This window comes from Podarcis filfolensis, assembly GCF_964270895.1.
Source record: "Podarcis filfolensis genome assembly, contig: HAP1_SCAFFOLD_101, whole genome shotgun sequence".
NCBI classification, from domain to species: Eukaryota; Metazoa; Chordata; class Lepidosauria; order Squamata; family Lacertidae; genus Podarcis; species Podarcis filfolensis.
The window spans coordinates 94,125-116,590 of record NW_028149470.1 but is presented as its reverse complement, the minus strand read 5'-3'; the positions used below and the strand labels follow the sequence as shown (position 1 = coordinate 116,590).

Sequence of the window (22,466 nt, the reverse complement as noted above, 5' to 3'; positions counted from 1 at the left end):
GAGAAATGGGGGAAACCTTTTTTGCGAAAGAAAGCCCCTAACGGGGGCTCTCTCCCTATTGGGAAAGGCAAGCCACAGATACAGGGAGAATCTTCCCACAGGGCAGGGTAAGGGATGGGGTGGGAAATCGAATAGGAAAAAGGGGAATTAAATTATTTAAGGGACTAAAGAGGATTAAAAGAAGGGGGAAATAAAGAAATGTAACCAGACAATGAGAAGATTGCATCACTGTCCTCCAGACAGTCCAAGTGCTCCATGTGATCCGGTTCCCACATTGAAAGAGAAAGCAGCTTGCTGTGAACCTTGTTTAAATAACCTGTTCCCACCCCCAAATTGGCAACATCCATTTTATCCCAGCAACTCAAACAGCCAATCCTTGCCAGGCCCCTCTATCTTATACTGCCTGGCAACTATGGGGTGTCTTGCTAGGCCCCATCCGCAACACGTGCTCTCCTTTAGTGAGAACACGCTTTGTTAACAGCTGAGCTTTCAAGGCTAGGATCTCAGGGGAATTTAGGAGGACTTTTATGTCTTGCTCCAGATAGATATCCCACTTCTTACGACCGGGGGCTAAGATCAGTGGGTCCTGGAGGTGGAATGAGCTGGGAAGCCCCAGCTGTGGGGGGGGGAAGGAGATGGCGATTGGAAGGTGGTCACTTTCGGTTCTGTTGAACACATTGAAACAATATGCCGAAGAGGACCAGATGTAGTCTATAACGCTTGCCCCTCTCGAACCTAGAAAAGTATAGAATCCCCCGGACCAGTCTTTGGGAGTGCCATGCAAGCTGTGCAGCCCGCAGTTTATGGTAAGCTCCAGTAGTATGATGCCAGCCCTATTGATGGTCTTATCATGTGAATTCCACGTAGGAAACCACTCCTCCTCTATGAATAATTGCGACTTATGGGTGAATGAGCTTATGTCTGCTCCGATTCTGGCATTAAAGTCCCCCATTATAAAGATCTCTGACTTTGGAAATTCAGCCACCGATTTATCAAGGATAAATCTTAAATCCTCCCAAAACTGATTTGAATGAGAAGGGGAGGAGGTAGATGGATTGTACAAGTTTACACATATGAAGTCCCCAACCAAGCTGTTAGTGATATGTAAAGTTTGAATGGAATTACTCTCTAACCAAAAGAGAGGAGAGATATTAAGTTGAAGCTCCTGCGAAACAAATGTTACCAGGCCACCACTAGGGCGCCCATACAAATGTGTTTTGGTCGCAGGAATCACATAAGCGTCATAGCCCGGTAGGGATGGGGGGGGGGGGGGAGACGATTCTAGGCACCAGGTCTCTTGTATACCCATTATCTGGAATTTCGCTAAAAACTCTTTCATATCCCCGCCATCCTGTTTGGACGTCCATCCTGCCACATTCCAGGATAGCACATTAAAGCAGTTTGGAGAGGGACTATGTGCTAGTCAGTTACTCTGGTTACTGGTGGGAGAGGCATTGCCAAGGGTCTGAGACAGCACCAGGCGTGAAGTTACCGAAGGTAACGAAGGGGTGGTAATTTGATTGATATGTCCAACAGGGTCCTCAATAAGACCTGAGCTGTCTCTTTGCACCGTGGCTTCCTTAACGTTTATGTATTGGCTTGAAGAGGTTATGGGTAAATGAGATTCTGCCAAAAGAGGTTGACTGGCAAAGGATGAGGATGTACAGTCATCTGAGTGGGCCGCACTGATTGAAGACTCCAGGTCAGGCATAGAAGAATAGGACATTGACAGATTTCCAAGATGAGGGGTGTTTGGCGCATTGCTCTTTAAGACGAAGGGCGAAGTAGTTGATTGCAGATCTATTAGTAGAGGTGAAGGGAGACTGCATTGCGACGGAGTATGAGGAGCTTCCGCCAGGCAGACTGCCATATCATCCGTTAATGGAGTCCCAATATTTGGCAGGGATTTCTGAGGTGTTAGCCCCTTCATGACTGCGTTCCTTTGATTTAGTAGGTTACTATGACCAGATTTTGAGGAGATTTTTTTCTCTTGAAGTACATGTGTAAGTTGCTGCTTGAGTATATCAAGCCTATTTATAACTTCCTGCTGTTCTTCTAATGGCAACTCACCATAGGATGAGATAAGGTCCCTCTCCTCTAAAGCAGCCAGAAGGCTGGGCCCGCTTTGGTCATGCTTCTCTGTTGCTGGAGTAGATAAACCAGGTAGCTTGGGCTGAGAGGGAGGGTGAGGTTCCCGGGGTGGCAGCTTGAGTTTCAAGACTATGTCGCGCCAGTCTGGTGAGCGGATACCTTTTTGTACGATGTTACGGAAAAGAGGTTTAATCCTGGTGTCATGAAAGACTCTCGTTGGAAAGATGCCCCAGGTGGCAAGAGTCATAACATTGGTGGAGAAGGCATTGAAGGAGCATGTGATATGATGAGAGTGTAGCTGTCGCGAATTCCTCGCGGCGCTTTTAGCAGAAACGCTCAGAGTCCCAGGTTTTTCCCAGTGCAGTCTTTTTAATGTGAGCTATATACAGGTATTTACAAAAACAGTCCATACAGAGTACCTGCTCCTTAAGGCAAACGAATACTCTCCACCACAGCATCACCACACCACAGCACAACCACCATTAGTTACTGTTGAACAGGCTTTCCTTTTTAGAACAGGTGATAGCCAATCACATTAATCACACTCCTGCTGAGTCACTGTGACCCAGCACTTCACAGAGTATTGCATCATCCTGTTGAAGCCTGCAGACTTACTCAGTATCCTGCGAATCCCAACAGTAGCACCCTGCTTGTGGTTAACGCTTAGCTGGAATGAAATATTCAACGCAGCAATAGAGAAATTAAAATAATAATTTATTTGTCAGACAAATAAATGAGAGACACAGTGGTATATGGTTACCAAAGCTCTGCCCACTCCAGCCCTGATGGCCAGCACTTATATTTCCTCAGCCCAGCCCCCTTGCTCCTCCTTTGGCTGCCTCTGTCCAATCAGCCTGGTTGAAATTCCTATTGGCTGTTTGCTAGAACCAATCATAAAAGATACACCCATTTCCTATTACCTTTTATGGGAGACAAAGAGCTATATTTCCTTCTATCTATAAATGGCAAACAAGTAGCCATATATCTTACATTTGCCTCAACAAGGCACCTTAATTACCAGATCACCTTTTGCCCTTATTACCCTATTCACTCCAAAACAGATGGCTCATTCTGTCTTAAACAGATCTTGGGTTCACATTCTCACACACCATCAATGAAATAAGAATCTAACATTTCTTACTTTCTAAATCCTTTGCATAATTACATTTAAGCCAATATATTTCATACATAACATATATAGATTTTTAGAAGCAAAGGCCTTTTCAAAGTAAAAAGGAACTTAGTAAAAACACTTTCCAAAAGCAACCCCTTAAATTTACCCCCCCCCCTTTCAAGCCAGCTGCTGTTTCTATTAGCTCTTGCCCTTTAACCTTAGGAAAATGTGGCTTAAGCCTAATGGGAGGCACATGGTATTATTTTCTGTTAAACAATAAATCCTACTATTTACTAACTCTTAATTAGTGTTTTTGCAGCTTGATTGTATTCTGTAATATGTGGGGTCAGTGTAACCTTTTTGCTCCCAGCCTATAATTCCCTTTTACAACTTTGAGAATTTTGGCTCCTGCTATAAATCAGGGGGGCCCTTGTCCAGGAGGATAAACATCTGCCAAAATCCTTAGCCAGCTGGTCTTCTGCCTGGCATAAAAACACACAAGCATCTGCAAATATATTTTTAAGCTCATTTTAAAATACAGGCCTTGATCATATGCCTCAAGAGAAGCCCATCCTTAAGTTGCACTGGTTAAACTGCTTGAAATCCACATTGTAGATGTGATCTTGCAAAGAGAAGGCATGGTTCCACATGCCCTGCTCAAAAGCTGCAATGAGTGAAAAAGGCTCTTCATACTCCATCCATTTCCTTCCAGTAAGCCTACCATTGTTGACTCTGTGTCAGCACTCTGCACTCAAATGGCAGGAAATGCAATCAAACTTCCGAATCTGAACTACACACAGGCTAACACCAGGCAGGCCCCAGAAGAAGGATCTTTCTTGAATCTTTTACTTTAAAACATATTAAAAGGACATTAAAACATGGGCATTAAAACTCTGGGCGGCTTCCAACAAAATCTTAAAATACAATAGTTCGCCAAACATTAAAAGCTTCCCTAAATTTAATGTTTTCCCTTGCTGGTTTGTTGCATTGAATTTGATTCAGAGCAATGGGCCTGTTGTGACATATTATCAAATAACATTGGACAACATTGCTTTTCACATATTTCTGTTCCCTCATTAAAATGGAAGCAAAGAACTAAAGGTAAAGGTAAAGGACTCCTGGATGGTTAAGTCTAATAAAATTCGACTATGTTTCTAATAAAATTCGACTTCAATTTCTTGTCCACAAAGAACACTGGGCTCCCCCCCTGCCGCCTTGGATTCCCTGATGAATCCTCTCTTTAGATTTTTCTCGATAAAGTCCTTCAGTTCCTTGATCTCTCGCTCCGACATGGAATAGAGCTTGCCCACCGGCAGCGTGGCCCCCAGGATCCGGTTGATCTGGCAATCATACGGTCGATGCGGTGGCAACGTGTCAGCCTCCCTCTCGCTGAACACCTCCTGTAGGTCCCGATAATACGGAGGAATTTCGGTCGTCCCTGCTTTGCATGCTGCTGCCATCCCGGCCTCCAACCGTCGAGGTAGCTCTAGGCCCAGGCAGTTCTCCATGCAGTGCGCCGACCCCAAAATCAGTGACCGTTGATGCCAGGAGACCACCGGATCGTGCAAGGCCAACCAGCTCATGCCCAGTATGATAGGCAGACCCGCCAACGTGGCCACGTGAAAGGCGATGACCTCGGAGTGGGTAGACACCCGCATCCTCATGGGAGGCGTTTGATGGGTCACTTCACCTCCCAACAGTTCTCTCCCATCAATTGTAGTGACTTGCAGCGGAAAATCCAAAGGCCTCAGGTTCAGTTGGTGCTGCTCTGCAAACTCCTTGAAGAAGAAGAGGAGGAGGAGTTTGGATTTGATATCCCACCTTTCACTCCCCTTCAGGAGTCTCCAAGCGGCTAACAATCTCCTTTCCCTTCCTCCCCCACAACAAACACTCTGTGAGGTGAGTGGGGCTGGCCCAAGGTCACCCAGTAGCTGCATGTGGAGGAGCGGAGACACAAACCCGGTTCCCCAGATTACGTGACTTAACCACTACACCACACTGGCTCTCCAAAAATGACACCGAAGCTCCGGAATCAACCAAAGCCAACTCCTCCACCGCGTGGCCATTCGGGAGCTCTAGGACCACCTTCAACATTATGCTTGCTTTGGGGTGTCCGAGCCGAGGACTTTCGCTGTTGCTCCCGCCTGGCTGTTGCCTCGGTTCACCACCAGCCAGGCTTCCCCGTTTCCTGAAGTCTGGGTTTCCTCTGCCTCTGCCTGCTGGGTGGCCCCAACCATTCCCTGTGTGCTGGTCCCGGGGGGTGGTTACAGTGAGGCGTGGTCAGAGTCCGGTCCTGGGTCGAGGGTCTGGAGACTGTCCACCCAAGGGCAAAGCGGGGTCCAAAGCGAGGGGCCGGGCAAGGTCGGGAACTCTGGAAGAACAGGTCTGGGTGCTGGCAGAAACAGGTTTCCAACGACGTTGCTCCCGAACCTGGGACCGGGCTGACTGGCCTTTATCTTCTCTGAGGCCAGGGGCGGTCCCGGCCCACAGGTGACCCGCCTCTCCTGGCCTTAAGGCGAGCACTCCTGAGAGAACCCAGTTCCCTCCGCCTCTCTGCCCTGAGCCTCTGCAGCTCAGGAGAGGCTGGAGGGTTACTGGACCCAGGGGGAGGCTCGCCTTCCCCTGACAGGGCTGGGAGAGGCGCACCTGTAGGCACTGTGTCCTCAATCACCTCCGGAGCCAGAGTGGATTCATCTGGTGTCTGCTCCTGAGGATCCGGCACAGGTGCAGGCGCTTCAGATTCAAGGCCCTGCCCCGGCTCAGCCGGCCCTGGAGGCGGGGACTCCTGTGCAGGCTGGGATTCCTCCGGTTCAGTCTCTGAATCAGATTCCCAGGCCATCACACCCTGCCAGTTACGATGCTCCGGACACACTCTGGCAAAGTTCCCCGTTTTCTGACAGAAAAAACATCTCTTGGCAGCTTGCCAGTCTTTCTTCTCTTTGCCACCCGGCCGTTGAGCTTTCGAACCTTCCCCCAACAGGCCCATCTCCGCAGTGCACGCCTCCTGCTTCCTCTGTTCTGTGAGTAGCTAGTTCCGGGCACTGGCTCTCCCCCCTCCCTATTTCCTCCTCGGAGTCGGATGAGAGACTGCTGATGAGCTCTTTAGGCTCTCTGTAATTGCCTCTCTCCCCCCTCGGCTCTTTGGCAGCTTCCAATTCCCTGACAGGCGGCTTCCAACAAAATCTTAAAATACAATAGTTCGTCAAACATTAAAAGCTTCCCTAAACTTAATGTTTTCCCTGGCTGGTATGTTGCATTGAATTTGATTGATAGCAATGGGCCTGGTGTGACATATTATCAAATAACATTGGACAACATTGCTTTTCACATATTTCTGTTCCCTCATTAAAATGGAAGCAAAGAACTAAAGGTAAAGGTAAAGGACTCCTGGATGGTTCAGTCTAATAAAATTTGATTTTATTATTTGATTTTACAAACATTTACCTTTACTGCACACTGTTTATGGTTTCTTGCTCCATCCCTTCCCACTGTAGCCTTTGCAGGAGAGGATCCTCTCGGTGTTTTTTGTGGGCTTTATCCTGCTGCATGGGTCCTCCTACCACCTCAAGAGGGCTCAGCTTTCACAATGGCAGAAGTGGCTCTTTTCAGGTGTAGCCTATCAGAAGGCAGAAGAGGCACATTTCCCAGATACACTCAGTAGAGGACCAGACCTCCTTGGACAGAGACCTTTTCCGTGGCACAGGAGCGTCCTGGATAAAGCCTATTTGCACAGACATCTTTAACGCCTGCTTGGCCTTGTCAGTTAATAGCGCAGTTTACTTTGCTACTGTTTACTTTGCTAAGGAAGCCTCCTACTTGAAGAACTATGCCAAGGAAGCCAACGACAAACTGTTTGGTGTTGATGGGTCACTATTGGAGAGGTAGCTCAAAGCTTAGGTGGTGTACCCCCAGATTTTTGAAGAAAAATTCAGTGGTGCATCCCGGGGTATCAGCCCACGTGTAGTTCAGATTCTGCAGTTTGATTGCACCCACATGGCAGAAAATGCATCGTGCTCTACATCTCACCCTTTTCATTTATTTATTATTTGTGTACAGGAAGGCTTAAGAGAAGAGAGGCATTGCGTCCTCATAATCTTCCGGCATGTGTTTCTGTATCACATGAAGATCTCTAGCAGACAGTCCTGAAGGAGGGCGTGGAAAAAAGGTAGTGCAGAGAGAGAACAAGGAAGGGATACTAAAAAGTCTCTGGTGCTTCTGGAACATCATGATGCTAAAATTGTGTCCTGGCATCAGAGGTCAAGGTCTTCAGCATTCACCTCAAATAACTACTGATTTACAAGATTCCAATTCGGTTTTGAAACTTTTTAACCTTCTTATAACAAACCTTACCACTTTTTTTACATCACCTCCTCAATAGGCGAAAGTGGCGCATTGCAGTGCTGGGGCCCCTTGGTTTAACACCTCTTGCAAACAAGCAAGATCCCTTCTTCGTTCCATCTATAATGAATACAAAAACTCTAACGCCCAGGCTCTACCATCTTCCTATTTACAAGCCAAAAGAGCATACAAACAGACTTTAAAGCTGGCCAAACGCGAGTGGTATCAAAAACGTTGGCGAGCCTTGATTGCGGCCTCGAGATCCCGCAGACCACAGGAATTTTGGGCTCTGATAAACAAAAGAGGAAGGAAGTACCCACTGATGATTATCCCTGCGCCCACATGGGAACAATTCTTGAGTAAATATTTCTCCTTGGCAGAGGAATCCAACTCATCCACGGAACTCCGAGCCGACCATCTACCTTTGTGGCCCTCCACTGACCCAGACCTGATAATGGACTTGATATTAGATCTGAAAACGGGCAAAGCCCCCGGGCCGGATCTAGTCCCTGCTGAGGCTATTGTTGCGCAACCGAGGTGGTGGGCTGAAATTCTGGCCAAAGTCTTTGATGCAATTAATTCTACGGGGCTTATCCCTAGGTCATGGAAGGAGGCCGTGATCGTGCCAGTCCATAAAAAGGGTCCCCCTGCTGACCCGGAGAACTATCGGAACATCAGCCTTTTGTCTATCATCGGGAAAATCTATGCAAAATTTTTGCTGTCCAAGCTGTCCCATTGGGCAAACGACTCAAATTTGATTGGCCATGAGCAAGCGGGCTTTAGGAACAATTACTCGACCTCTGACCATATGGTAATCATGTATCATCTTGCCAGAAAATATTCTGCCCTGAGTCGGGGACGCCTATGTGTCGCTTTTATAGACCTAAAGGCTGCCTTCGACAGTATCCCAAGAAATTGCCTATGGAAGAAATTAGAGAGATGGGGCATAGATAGAAGGCTGTTATGGCTTATAACCCAATTACACCATGGGTCGTCGGCTAGAGTGAGACTCACACCGGCGGGAAACCTATCCAACGAGGTCCCAATAAATAGAGGTGTGCGCCAAGGCTGCATTTTGGCCCCACTCCTCTTCAACCTGTTTATTAGCGATATGAAGCTCTTTCTGAACGAGTCTCAAGCCAACATTCATGCCCCCCGCCTAGCTGATTTTCGCTGCCCTTTGCTCCTATATGCCGATGATGCAGCGATCCTTTCCTACTCTAGAGTTGGTTTATGCAGAGCTCTAAAGATTTTTGCGGCTTATTGCAAACTTAACCATCTGACAATTAATCATGGGAAATCTAAAGTCCTGGTCTTTACCAGGTCTCGGAAAACTTACAGCTGGAAGTTAGATGGAGTCCAATTAGAACAGGTTTTCAAATTTAAATACCTGGGAGTCTTTTTTCATCACAATCTAAGCTGGAAGCCACAGATACAGTATTTACTAAACAAAGGGAAAACAATACTTTATACTCTACTCCAATTTTTTGCGGCCGACGGAGCCTCTCACATCCCTTCTGCATTGAAGGTATACCACGCAAAAGTGGTTTCCACCCTCTGTTATGCTGCCCGCTCTGGGCCCCAGGGTCCAATTTAACATCACTGGGGACATTGCAGAATCAGTTTCTCCGTCGCCTTCTGAAACTCCCCATGTGTGAGAGCAACGCAGCCATACGTCTGGAGTTAGGGATTGCATCATTGGAGACTGTCATCTGGAAGCGAGTCTTTGGCTATTGGCTGTCCAGCTGGCATAGGCTTCCCGACCATTACCTTTTTCAGTGCCTCTGGCGGGACGTCTTTGTCAATCCGTGGGTAGGAAAAATCCATGCCAAACTTCTGAGCATCGGAATTTCCCCAGCGGACTCCTTAAAGATGAACTTACGCTCAGCCAAAAGCCTTATTGAGCAAAGATTAGCGGACATTGAAAATCAACACAACCTCGCCAGGGGTGGGGGTGTCTGCTCCCCCAGGTATCACGGAATAACCCCTCCACTTGGCCTTCCATCATACATGTCATCTCTTTCATCAGTACCACACCGACTTGCATTTATTCGTGCAAGGTTCAATGTCTTTCCATCGAACCTGCTGAACCACAGATTTTCCAAGGGTTTGGTGTCTCCGCTATGCGTGTGTGACGGGGAAACTGTTGAATCTCTTTCACATATAATGTTCAACTGTCCCCTACATAGCATAGCCAGGGCTAAATTCCTGGGTCCTACTTTACTGCGCTTGGTTGGCAGGCCTGTTGAGTCACACGCCGCACTGCTTTTGCAGGATACAGATCCTTCTGTAACTCTGCAGGTGGCGAGATTTCTGAATGCGGTTATCTCACACTCAAAAACCACCAAAAAACAACAACAACATCAAAACTAATCGGACTGTTATGATGAGAGTGCATGTCGGAGTTCGTCTTCAGTTTTCCGTTTCTGTGATCCGTCCCTTGGAGCTCTCCTGGCCCCAAGCTGTCACTTGGCTCTGCTCAATGACCCACCCTTGCATCGTGGTGTTCACCTTCTGTTGTTGGATATATCTGTTTTTATGTCTCTGTGTTTTTATGTTTGTACATATTTTATGGGCTAATAGCCGTAAATAAATAAATAAATAAATAAATCTTCAGCATTCCCCATGTCACCTTTGGGCATCCCTCAGCCTTTCGAGGATGAGGATGGACACGATGGACTTTTGCACGGGGCTGCTGAGCCTGTAGAAGCGAAGTCAGGGTCATGATCCTTGCAAAGTCTGGAATGGGATTCTGCAGGCCTTGGTGCAAGCGCATGTCTTAGCCCATAGGGATGGATACAGCGACCTGGAATCCACACAGGACCTGAGGAAGTAAGAACAGTAGGGCATCCTGCCCCTAGGTAATTAAAGGAACAGGTCCCTCTCACTGCAGGTTGGGGAGCTGCTGTTACGTCACTAGAGGGCGTTCCAGAGGTACTTCCAGAGATACCTCTTTCCTACAATGGCATTTCATAGGAGAAAATTTATTAGGAAAGGAAAAAATTGATTTAAGGTAAAGTTAGCAGAAGTTAAAGCGCAGGAAGGACATCCATCAACAATATCCTTAGCTTGTGTCAGAGGAATGAAAAAAATATTTTATCAGCTGCATAGTTCCCTGATGAAAAAATGCATGGCTGTCAATTACATTAGAAAATAATGGACAGAAAGATTTCAGAGCAGAATCAGTATGTTGATTTCCTTCTGAAATTACATCTTGGAAATCCTGTATGGGAGCAAACGTGAGAGTAAACATGAGCAGCATAGAAAGGCATAGTTCTATTTGTCAAGAGATATTTCAGTGTCAAGAACAAAGAGAGTAGATTAAAATCTAGCATAGGAGAAAGAGAGGAATTAGCCAAAGGTGATAAAAAAAATCCCACTTCACACAAAAATCACAAAATGCAGTGGAAGTGTAGACTGGTCTCTGTCAGTTTCCTGATTAGCTGCAATATATATAAAATGCCAGTTATTTTCAGAATCCTTATACGTTAAAACACTCTAGAGTTGTTGAATAGGAACCTGTTTTTGGACAGAAACCAAATTAAAACTAGGCGTGAATCTTTAGGAGGGTTAAAATAAACTATCCCAAGTTAGTCAGTAAATGCAAACTAATAGAAAAGAGAAGAACTCATTAGGGACTCATGCTCCTGTTTTAGAAAAAAGCAAATAACAAACAGCAATATCAAATCCAGTGTTAGGCAAATCAGAGAGTAGCCACTCTAAAATCACTATTCTGTCAGCAGCGTCGGGGGGGGGGGAGTAGTTCTGTAGGATGTATTAAGGAAAATCACGCGTATGAAGTGACCCCAAAACTCTGCAACTGCTGTAAAGTAAATTCATTAGGAATTTTAACTTCAGGGAGGAAAGGAGAAAAAACAGTCTGCAATAGCGATGAAGAATGAGTCTCACTGTCTGAGGTGGAAATCAGACCAGCACTGCCCTTAGCGGTGTTACCGGAAATATCCGAGGGCTCCCTTGGACAAAAAGTAAAGACACCAACCAGGATAACTTGGAGCAAAACAGCAGCCTGTAGGCTTGGCCTTTATTGAACTGTTGCAACAGGGTGTTCCCCTCACTTGCAAGAGAGAGGAAAGACCCCGAAAAATAGTGTGCAAGGTCTTATAAAAACTTTTTGAAATTCCCCTCCTCTAGGTCAAGCCCACCCCCAGAAACATCATGCATACATTACAGAAAGGAGGGGTTGAGGGAGGAGTTGGTGGTAACCTGAGTGTCTTGTCACCTGGCTAGTTCCTCCTTTCCCCCCTCCCCATGAGTCACTTCCAGGAGACAAAGGGGAGTTTGCAGTTTCCTGCCCCCAGAGGGAAGATCTGATCATTGTCCTTTGTTTCAGTCCATGCTGAATCCACTCCCATATGCAACTTCTTTGTGATCTTGATTGTCTTCTGTCTGGGATCATCAGGGTTGGCATAGCAACTGGGCAGGGCTCCTGTGGATGTGCTGAGACGGTGAAGGGATTATGGCTGACCAGGACCAAGCCATCCCCCTTTGATAGTTCTTGTCATATGGAGTAAAATAAAATGGAACAGTGCAAATCCGATGTATGGTTGATTTTCTATGAATTTATAACAGAAATGTGGCGAATGTAGTGTGTGAGTGTGTGTGTGTGAAGTTTGTACAAACAGAGTGATTGGGGTGGGGGGGTTCCTGCTACAGCGGCATGGCGCAGATTTGTCACAGGAGACTGTGTGTTAAAAGCAAGTGTGTTAGAAGAGCCAGCTATTGCTTCTAATTTAGCTTCAGTAAAAGACTGACAATCAGCTGGCACAACAGACTTTGTTCTCCCATTTAGAGTCAGGCTGGAAGGCCACCGGTCGTGGCATTGCCTGTCTTTAGCAGGATGAGCTGAAGGAGACAAAGCTGCTGCTAGGAGGGCAGATTTGTGAGTCTCGGTGTCAATATTCTGGCAAGGCTTACTCATTTGAGCAATCTCTGTTTCTGACTTCTGGTACATCACTTTAAGAGCAGTCTTGCAATCAGCATTTTCATAAGCCAATTGTTTCATTGAAACTTCAGAGGCTTCAAGGTTTGGAAGTAAAGTACTGGCTGCTCTTAGCCCATCAAGAATGCCATGCAAGCCATTTTCTGTCACACTTCGCTTCAATTTGTTAAAAACTGCAAAGGGCAATGATTCATGGGCTCTCTGTTCCTGTGCATTCTGAACAACAGGACAGACTGCTAATAATGGTAAGGTGTCAGCTGTTTTTTCTTCACTGCTTCCTTCTGCCATATTTTGAATAACCAATTTTTGCACTGTGGTCTGAGCCCCTTGCGGGCATTGGTCCATGGAATTTACATTCGACCCAGGCAAATCTTTGGCAAAGGAAGGTGCCAGTGGAATTACCTTTGGCATGACCTCAGAGTCCTCAGAGAGAGGCTGGAAATCTAGAGGCTGAGATGGAGGGAAGAATATTATAGTATTTTTAAAAGCAGCTAGGGGTTGCAACAATGCTGCATTCACAGAGACAACTGGTGGTTGGAGCAAAGGGTTAGAAAGCTTTCCAACTGCGTCTCTACACAAATGCCAGGGGTGCAAGACTTGTACAGATGTCTCAGGATGTCTATGGGGTGCATCTCCCAGCTCATTCCATTTCTTAATGTCATAAGTACCCCCCTCTGGAAACCAGGGGCACAGTCTAGCAATCTCTAACAACAATTTCTCTACTAAGGGTGCTAAATGCTTATCATGCCCTGCCTGAGCTAGCAAAAATAACAAATTATTCCTATGCTTTTCCTGCTCATGTGAAAGCTTGCTTCCCATGATCTCACCTGAAGGGTAATAGACGCGCGTCTTTGGGGCTCGTTCCGAGCGAATGAGATCCTAAGTCCGGGAATCGTTTTGCAGGAGATGATCCACCGCGACCGAGGGACAGCACGGTGCTAGCTCCGAGGGGAGTTCAATCCTGGGGGTTTCCTTTTGCTGTGCCTCAAACGCTGAGGTTTTCTTTTTAGCTTAGCCTCACACGTTTCCCTTTTTTAAGTTTGCCTCACACGCTGAGGTACCTTTAGGTTAGCCTCACACGGTTTCCTTGAAGTTAGCCTCACACGGGGCACCACTATGTTGCGTTCTCAAAGAAAAGGAAGGATATTTACTTGAGGCGTTCCCAAAGTAAAGGAAGGATTGAATTCTGATTAATAAGAATACACACAGAGACTTGAACCAGCAAGACTCTGGGAAGGGTGCGTATAATCGTGTCTCTCTGTGCCTGTCCGTGTGCAGCCCCTGGCCCAGGTAGTTTTTATTCACAAAAGAACTTTTTACAGAGTGTTCGTAAGAACCAATCAGATTTTTTCTGAGCATTTCCACAAACCCACGTGGGGAGAAAGTTAAACCACCATAACTAATTAAGCACAGGGTAAACAAAGAACAGAACTACAAAGAAGAGCATTTGGCAACCCCGGAGGTGATAAACAAGCAATATATATGATAAGAAGGATGGCCAGGAGGACAACGATCATTATCACCTTCATGTGAGATCTGTTTCCTGGCCCTAAGATTAACATCCTACATCAAAGAAACTTGCCCACTGTCTTTGATGACCCAGGAGCCTGCCTGGCGACAACTGGGCTGTGTACGTGACTTGTCAGGCAAGGAGAAATGGGCAGCAGAGGCAAAAGGGCATGAATGTAGAATCTTATGGGATTTAAGAAGAAATTATCGTCAATATATCAAACCCAGTCAACACAATGCTTTCATCGTGGGCACGATGGCTTGATGTATATTTTATAATTCCTCATGGTAATCCCATCTGATCCCTATAGTCGCCCAGATGGATGACCTTTGCAGACAGGTGCCTATGACAAACTAAGGGATATGGGAATCGGAGGCAGTGTATCTTTACTTACTTGCTTCCATTTTAAGGGGGGAAGAGAAGCATGCATGTGTGGAAAACAATGTGGTCCAATGAAATTTGATATTGTGTCACACCAGGCCCACAGATGTTTGAAGAAAAATTCAGTGGGTATCAGCCCACGTGTAGTTCAGATTCTGCAGTTTGATTGCACCCAAATGGCAGAAGATGCAGAGTGCTCTGTGTCAGAGCTGGCCCACACCTCCTTGCAGGCATGTCTTAAGCTTTAAGACCATGGGCCTCCAACCATTTGTGCCATATGACCAAATAAGGCAACTGTCCAACTGCAGCAGCCCCATTTCCTTTGTAAAAGACGATGAGGAACCCAACAGAGGATGAAGTACCAAGGCACTGATGCCCCTGCTATTTGCAGAATTCTAATGATCCCAGCAGAGCTGATTCTCTACTGAGGACTTGTTGCCTCAGTTGGCCGGAATGACTGACTGCAGGTACAAGGCAGGGCAGACCTCGTAGCCCCCTCAATATTTCTAGGAAGGGTGCTCAGTCCCCCCAGTATTGAGGGGACCGCCATCCCCCACCACCAGGCTGTTGCTGTGGCCACCAGCAGCCGTGGGAGGCCAAGGGCCCTGTTAGCCACGAGGGACATGCGACTAATATGAATGCCCATAGCCACAAGTGTGCTCACTTCCTTGCGGCGAATCAGGAAGTATGGATGCTACTGGCAGCTCCTGAAGATAACAAAAATGCTTACGTCACAGATGCAATCTGTGAAGGAGTTTAACTGGGGGTAATGTATATCATTGCCCTTCTGGTATCTTGAGAATTTCCCCCTGTTCCACTGAACGAACTCCATCCCTTCGCACTGTAGCCCTCGCAGGAGAGGATCCTCTCGGTGTTTTTTGTGGGCTTTATCCTGCTGCATGGGTCCTCCTACCACCTCAAGAGGGCTCAGCTTTCACAATGGCAGAAGTGGCTCTTTTCAGGTGTAGCCTATCAGAAGGCAGAAGAGGCACATTTCCCAGATACACTCAGTAGAGGACCAGACCTCCTTGGACAGAGACCTTTTCCGTGGCACAGGAGCGTCCTGGATAAAGCCTATTTGCACAGACATCTTTAACGCCTGCTTGGCCTTGTCAGTTAATAGCGCAGTTTACTTTGCTACTCCTACTCCTACTTGAAGAACTATGCCAAGGAAGCCAACGACAAACTGTTTGGTGTTGATGGGTCACTATTGGAGAGGTAGCTCAAAGCTTAGGTGGTGTACCTCCCAGTTTTTTGAAGAAAAATTCAGTGGTGCATCCCGGGGTATCAGCCCATGTGTAGTTCAGAATCTGCAGTTTGATTGCACCCAAATGGCAGAAAATGCAGAGTGCTCTGTCTCGGAGCTGGAAAATCAATAAAAAATTTTGAAAACCCCCCAAAAACATTGAATATCACATTTTCTTTAGGAAAACAAGGAGAACAGGGGATTAACCTCATGCTCTGAAAAGGCTGCAAAACAAAGATCATGCATAAATTGTGCCTAAGGAAGGTTCTAAACAGCTGAGGGGTGTAGCTTGGTCCTGCTGCTAGTACCCTTCTGGCTTTTAAGAGCCGCAAAACTGCCGCAACAACCGCAACAAACGAGGGTTGTTTAAAAGATAGGGAATATAGAATGCAAAATGGTTGACAATTCAGACTGCCTGCTCTGGTCCAGTCCTGTACGGACAGTACCTTCTCAGAGTATGATATTGTGGTGTTTCCTACATCTCAGCCGTTCAAACAGTGGCTTGGGTGGGTGGCACCAGTCGCAGATAAAGTGCCTTTGCCCGTGCAAGTGGGAGTTGGCCCCCTTCACACCTTTTGGACTTGGGAGCTTTCAGTGTGTTAAAAAGTCATTGTCCGCCTAGTCATAGGAGGAAGGCTGGAGGGAGTATTAAGGTTCTGCTTGCCCTCTGATGGTCAGATGACTTTCTGTTGAGATTTAGACTTTCAACCCACTTGAAATATACTCAGAGTCGAGAGTGGATTTCATGCTCTTTATTCAGCTCATGGTGGTGAGGAGGGAATGGAAGTCCCCTCAAAGTATCTGCTTTATATACATTATTTACACAATGGGCTGCACGTGATTGGCTAATTCCGGAATTCTCCTGTAGGCCAATCAGGTTGTGGATTCACTTCTATCTGGAGCTGGATTGGGTGGCTCCTGCCAACCAATCATACTGCTGCATTGTTCTAGGACCAATCAGACTGCTGCAGTTTGGAGCCTATTGTTCTAGGACCAATCAGACTGCTGCAGTTTGGATCCTATTCAACTCAGTACATAACACCACTTTTTCCCTTTCTAGAGGCAAGGGACCTATTAGGATTATCCGCCTCTGGAGGCTGATGTATTTAATGGGTTTCCAGGTAACGCTGAGGTTTTTTTCTGTCTGATATGACTGGCACTCCTATCAAAGCCCTGGCCAGCCTCTGGAACATCTGAATGGCTCAGGCTTTTGACATGATCACTTCTGAGCATCCTCTCCCACTTGACTCCTTGGTATACTGCAGAACTTAGGGAAAGGAAACAAGTTGAAAGATGGAGGAAAGATCTGGCTGCATACAACTGAACAGTGGTGTGGGCTCATCATTAAGCATACATAGTGGTATTGAAGATAGCAGTATACTCAGCTACAAGTGATCGCTAATGAAGAAGAAAGACAGTCCGACTCAAGGAGGTGGTGGAACCAATGGTAGCTATGTGTAAGCACTGTGACTTGTTTGCAAAGCATTTTGAGGATAAAACCACTTGCATCCGCTGGGATCTTGACTCTGCTGTTATAGCAGATGAGTCTCATGGGTGTCCAGAGCACTGTCTAGTCCTGTTGTGTTGGATAATTTTCAGATAGTAAGGCTTGAGGATGTGGACAAGGTGTTTGTATTAGTCAGGGCAACGACTTGTGCTTCGGACTCTTGCCCTTCTTGGCTGATAAAAAGTAGCGGGGGTGGTGGTAATTGACTGGGCCAGGAAGAGTGTTCCTATTTCCATCTGAAATGCAGGAGGGCATAACATTCTGATCCAAGTTTCATTCAGAAAACATTATCCATAATATCAGCAGCAGGCTGCTGCAGTCAAATTGGCCAGTCAGAATGGAAAATCCTATTTTAACAAAACCAATAAAAGAGAGCGGCAATACTATTTTCTTGTTTCCCTTGTTCAACTACAATTCCATAAAACAGTGGATTTGTAGGTTCTCATTAATAAAAAATAAATAAAGGGTGTGAGGGGTGGGTGGGATCGATGTGCCTATACTTCTTAATTCCACCCCTGGGCCTTTTCTAGACTGAAAATAGTGTTAATTTGTTCCCCTTCCACTGCTGTAAATATTGCTCCCTTAGAAAATAGGTGATTTATTTGACTGGAACAAAATCCATCTTGTGTCTCCAAGTGGTTTAGGGTTGTATGATCTATGTCTGGATTGGCCCACTTAATGCTATTTATTGCTCTATGAATGATATTAAGATGGATTTCTTAACTCTGGTGGAATTACTTTTTCTTCTTTTGTGCAATTTTTACTTGCCATAGCAAACAAGACTTTGTCCATGTACCCATATAAAATAACTATTATCGTTCTTTTCCTCTGCATTTTTAAAGCATAAATATTATTGGCTCTGAGGCAACAATGACAGAATGTGCTGACATCAGAAAAATGCCAGAAGTAAAATGTATAGGGCATATTGAGAGATGGGTGGCAAAGCTGTGCATATGCTTTGTCCTCCCCAGCAGTATATATTGTGGGAGAGTAGCTAGAGGAAGCAGAGAAAAGCTCCAACCAGTATTATTTTTTCTATTTTTTTTTTTTAATTTTGGAGTTTGCTTCTTTATTTTAAATTCAGTTTGTAAAGGTCCCTTTAGAAACGAAAAGATACAAACACAAGTTAAGCACACAGTTTGCTTTTAGTTCAACACTTTCTTCATCCATCAATTTTACCCAAAATCACAAAAGTAATATTACAAAGCTTTCACAGTGCACGTTTACATATTCTGCATATACATCTAGTCACTCTTCAAACAATGCATTTCCATTGAATTTGGCTTAAAAAACAACAACACAGCCCCTACAGCAGGCTGGAAATATATAACGTTTTAAACCAATGTGTTTTTCCTCTTAAAAAAAGAAAATATATTACTTGGAAAGAAGCCCATATTGCACTAATTCCCAAACAAGACACGGACATAAGGCAGGTGAAAAATTATAGGCCAATCTCGCTCCTAAATAATGATTACAAATTATTTGCCAGTCTATTGGCCAATAAACTTAAAAATGTATTTGGAGAGGAGATTGGAAAGAACCAAACTGGATTTCTACCTGGCAGACAGATGAAGGACAGTGTTAGAAATATAATTGATATGGCGGGCGCCGGGGCGTTTTACCGACGGCTCGTTGCGCTGAGCGGGGCTGCGGCCGTCGGGGCGGGCGCCTACGGGGCTCACGATTTCCGCCGCAGCGACCGAGATGACGACTTGAAAGAGCTCTACGAGATGGCCAACAAATACCACTTCCTCCACAGCCTGGCCCTCCTGGCTGTGCCCCACTGCCGCTATCCCATGATGGCCGGCAGCATCCTGTCTCTGGGCATGGGGATGTTCTCTGGCGCCCTGTATTACCACGCCGTGACAGGGGACCCGATCCTGACCAAGGCAGCCCCGTATGGTGGTTCCCTCCTCATCCTCGGCTGGATCGCCATGGCCCCTTGACACCCCGTTCTGTCCCCATGTGCCCCCCATCTCCCAACGCCAGGGTAGCCAGCCCTGCCCCTCCCTCCTCCCTTAGGCTAGCCAGAAGGGAGCCCTAGGAGAGGAGAGATTTCCAAATGTCAGAGTGGGATCCCTTGAGGTCTTTAGGCCGCCCCGAATGCATCTCTATCCTGCATCTTGGAATTCCCCGAATGCCGAATCCCTTTTAAAAAAGCCAAGATCCTTCCCCCCCCCCCAAAAAAAAAATTGCAACCAGATTTGAGTTTGCGATGGAGGCCTCGAAATGCAATGTCTGATCGGTGCTTTTCATTTTTTTTTTTAAATAATATTTATTACTTTTATAGATTACAAAAAGGGAAAAGGAAAAAAAATAAAAGAAGACGACAAAGGAGAAAAAGCAAAAGAGAAAAAAACAATACAAAACAGTACATAGACAATGCAAAACACAACCTAAACTCAAAACTAAACACATTAAACTAAACTAAACTAAACCCACTCCCTAACCTTAACCCTAAATAAAACAAAACAAAAACAATTTAAAAACATACATCCTCCCTTTTCCGTACTCTATCTTTCATTCCCTTGTTTCCTCGACCTCCTCTCACCTCCCTTTTTGTATTCCACTTCTATTAATTGTTTCAGCAAATCCTTTCCATCTTTCTCCATTTTCTATCATATTGTAAATAACATATTTTTTAACCTTATTTTTCATTAAAACTAAAATACTTCTATACGCTTAACTCCTTATAACATTTCTGCTAAGCCCATAAAAAAATCATTCCACCATTTTTCTATCACTCATTAGTTTTACCATATGTCTATACATAAACTTTAAATTTTTCAATCTTCTTCCACCATCTCCTCTCCCTGGTTTCGGATTCTGCCAGTCCTTTCCGTCAACTCCATAAAGTCCATCAACCTGGTGATCTTATGTCCGAGGCTCTTAACTCTTTTCCAAGACCCTTCTGCAGGTCTTCTTCATTTTCTTTAATGCTAAAGAGCAATTCTCGGGGAAACGCCAACCTATCAATACTTTTCTTCCTTCTGAACAGGTCAGCCAAATTTCCATAGTTGAAGCTAAAGTCCGTAAAGTATTTCAGGACATATTTCAAGATTCCTCCAAATCCAAAGGCCCCCAAAACTTCAATCTCCTCCACGCCCAAGTCCATGTCCCAAAAGTCCGTTAATCCCTGCATAGAGGGATCTTTCCAACTTTCCTTCTTCAGTCCAAGCCGGGATCCAATCCTCAAAGTCTGACTTTTCCTAGATTCAGTCATAAAAGGCCTCAACTTATAGTCCTCAATTTGCTTCTGTAAAGCCACGGATCCCGCTTGTATTACTTTATGTTCAACAACAGCAGCTTTCTCCTTCTCCTCCTTCTCCTCCACCATTTGTCCTGCCAAAGTGGGTTCCTGTACCAAGTCCTGAATTATTTCTGTGTTGGTGTTCGCTTTTTGACTCAAATTAGTCACTTTCTGTTCCAAATTATCAACTTTAAAAGTCATGTCATCCATCTTCTTGTGAAGCTGTCCCAGCGAACAGCTTATCTTACATAAAAGAGTCACAATGGCCTCTCCTGTCAACATTTTTAAATGTTCCAAGGTCAATCTCTGGTTCTCAGAATCCTTATCTGCAGCTGGAAATCCCCCGGTTACACTCCTGTAACAGTTTCAAAAGCTCCCTCTAGAGGGAAACAGTCTCCACTTGTATCAGTTCTTTCAGGCACAACTCAAACATTACTGATCGGTGCTTTTCGGTTGCTGTTTTTTAACTTAATAAATGATGAGAGTGATTTCACTTTTTTAAAAACCCACGCACCTTTTTTTCCTGTGGATAAATTTATTCCGTGGGGGGAGCGGGAAGAAAGAAATATAATTGATATAATGGAATATCTGGACTCCAGGAGAGACAAACAAGCCGCCCTAATGTTTCTGGATGCTGAAAAAGAATTTGATAATGTGTCTTGGCATTTTATGAAAAGAAATTTAGAATTTATGGATATCGGTGAAAAACGTTTAAATGGTATTTGGGCTATTTATTCGGAACAATATGCTAAATTGATAGTTCATAATAACTTCACAGACAAAATTGAGATAACAAAGGGAACCAGACAGGGGTGCCCGCTATCGCCATTGTTATTTATAACAATACTAGAGGTCTTGTTGAGGAAAATAGAAGCAACAAAAGAAATAAAGGGGATTGGTGTAGGCTCAAAAGAATATAAGTATAAGGCCTTTGCCGACGACGTTGTCTTGAATTTAGAACAACCTATGTCCAGTGCAATAGAAGCTTTGAAAAAGATTGACGAGTATGGGCAATTAGCAGGCTTTAAGCTCAACAAAAATAGGACAAAAATATTAACTAAAAATTTGGACAGTAAAGAAATAGGAGAACTACAACAAAAGACAGGTATGTCGATAGAAAAAAAGGTAAAATACCTAGAGTCTGGCTCACATCTAAGAACATAAACCTCTTTAAAGACAACTATGAAAAGGTGTGGAATGAAGTGAAGAGAGATCAGGAGATATGGACTAGAATGAAATTATCAATGATGGGTAGAATCTCAACTATCAAAATGAACGTGTTACTGAGACTGTTGTTTAGATTTCAGACAATTCCGGTTATCAGTGGAACAAAACAATTTAATGTATGGCAAAGAAGATTGTCTAAATTTATCTAGCAGGTTAAAAAGCCAAGAATTGAGTATAAAATATGGACAGATGCAAAAGAAGGAGGCGGTTTTTCCCTGCCAGATCTAAAAATTTACTATGAGGCGGCGTGTTTTTGTTGGTTGAGAGAATGTCCTAGGCGCTGAGGTTTTACCCACAGCGCCACCCAGGATAACCTTAGATAATTCAGATGTATTGGATTTGACAACAGATTCGCGTGGCATGCCTACCTGTGGTCAGAATGGTCAGAATGCACAGAGGGTTTTTGAACCATACTATTAGAAAATCATTGTATGAGGTGTGGAGCAGACATAAAACATTATTGGAATGCAAAACTCCGAGGTGGCTCTCACCTCTGGAGGCTTTTGCAGTCAAAAAAATAAATAAATATGGGAACTGAATGGGCGACATACAAAGACTTGCTGATGGAAGTGATAATAAAATAAAGTTAAAGACATTCGAAGAACTAAGAGGAAAGGTAACCGATTGTTACAAGATGTGTTTAGAGAGGATAATAAAAGAAACGGATTTGGAAGTAACAAATCTAAATTGGAGACAGAATTGCTGGGTAGTAAAATGAAAATACTGTCGAAAATGTATCAGTTACTACTGGAGTGGCACACAAAGGATGAAGAGGTAAAAAGTGTTATGATTAGGTGGGCCCAGGATTTGGGGCACAATATTGATTTTAAAAGGTGGGGAAA

At 44.9% G+C, this 22,466-nt stretch overlaps 1 protein-coding gene across 1 annotated transcript; it reads left to right on the top strand.

Annotated features, from left to right (window-relative positions):
- Positions 1–18,745: 18,745 nt before the first annotated feature.
- LOC310755046 (transmembrane protein 256 homolog) lies at positions 18,746–19,373 on the top strand (the record flags this gene model as incomplete). Its single annotated transcript, XM_083631720.1, has 1 exon — positions 18,746–19,373. One exon carries the CDS (start codon positions 18,746–18,748, stop codon positions 19,091–19,093), a length of 348 nt encoding a protein of 115 aa, XP_083487846.1. The 3' UTR covers positions 19,094–19,373.
- Between the last annotated feature and the right edge of the window lie 3,093 nt (positions 19,374–22,466).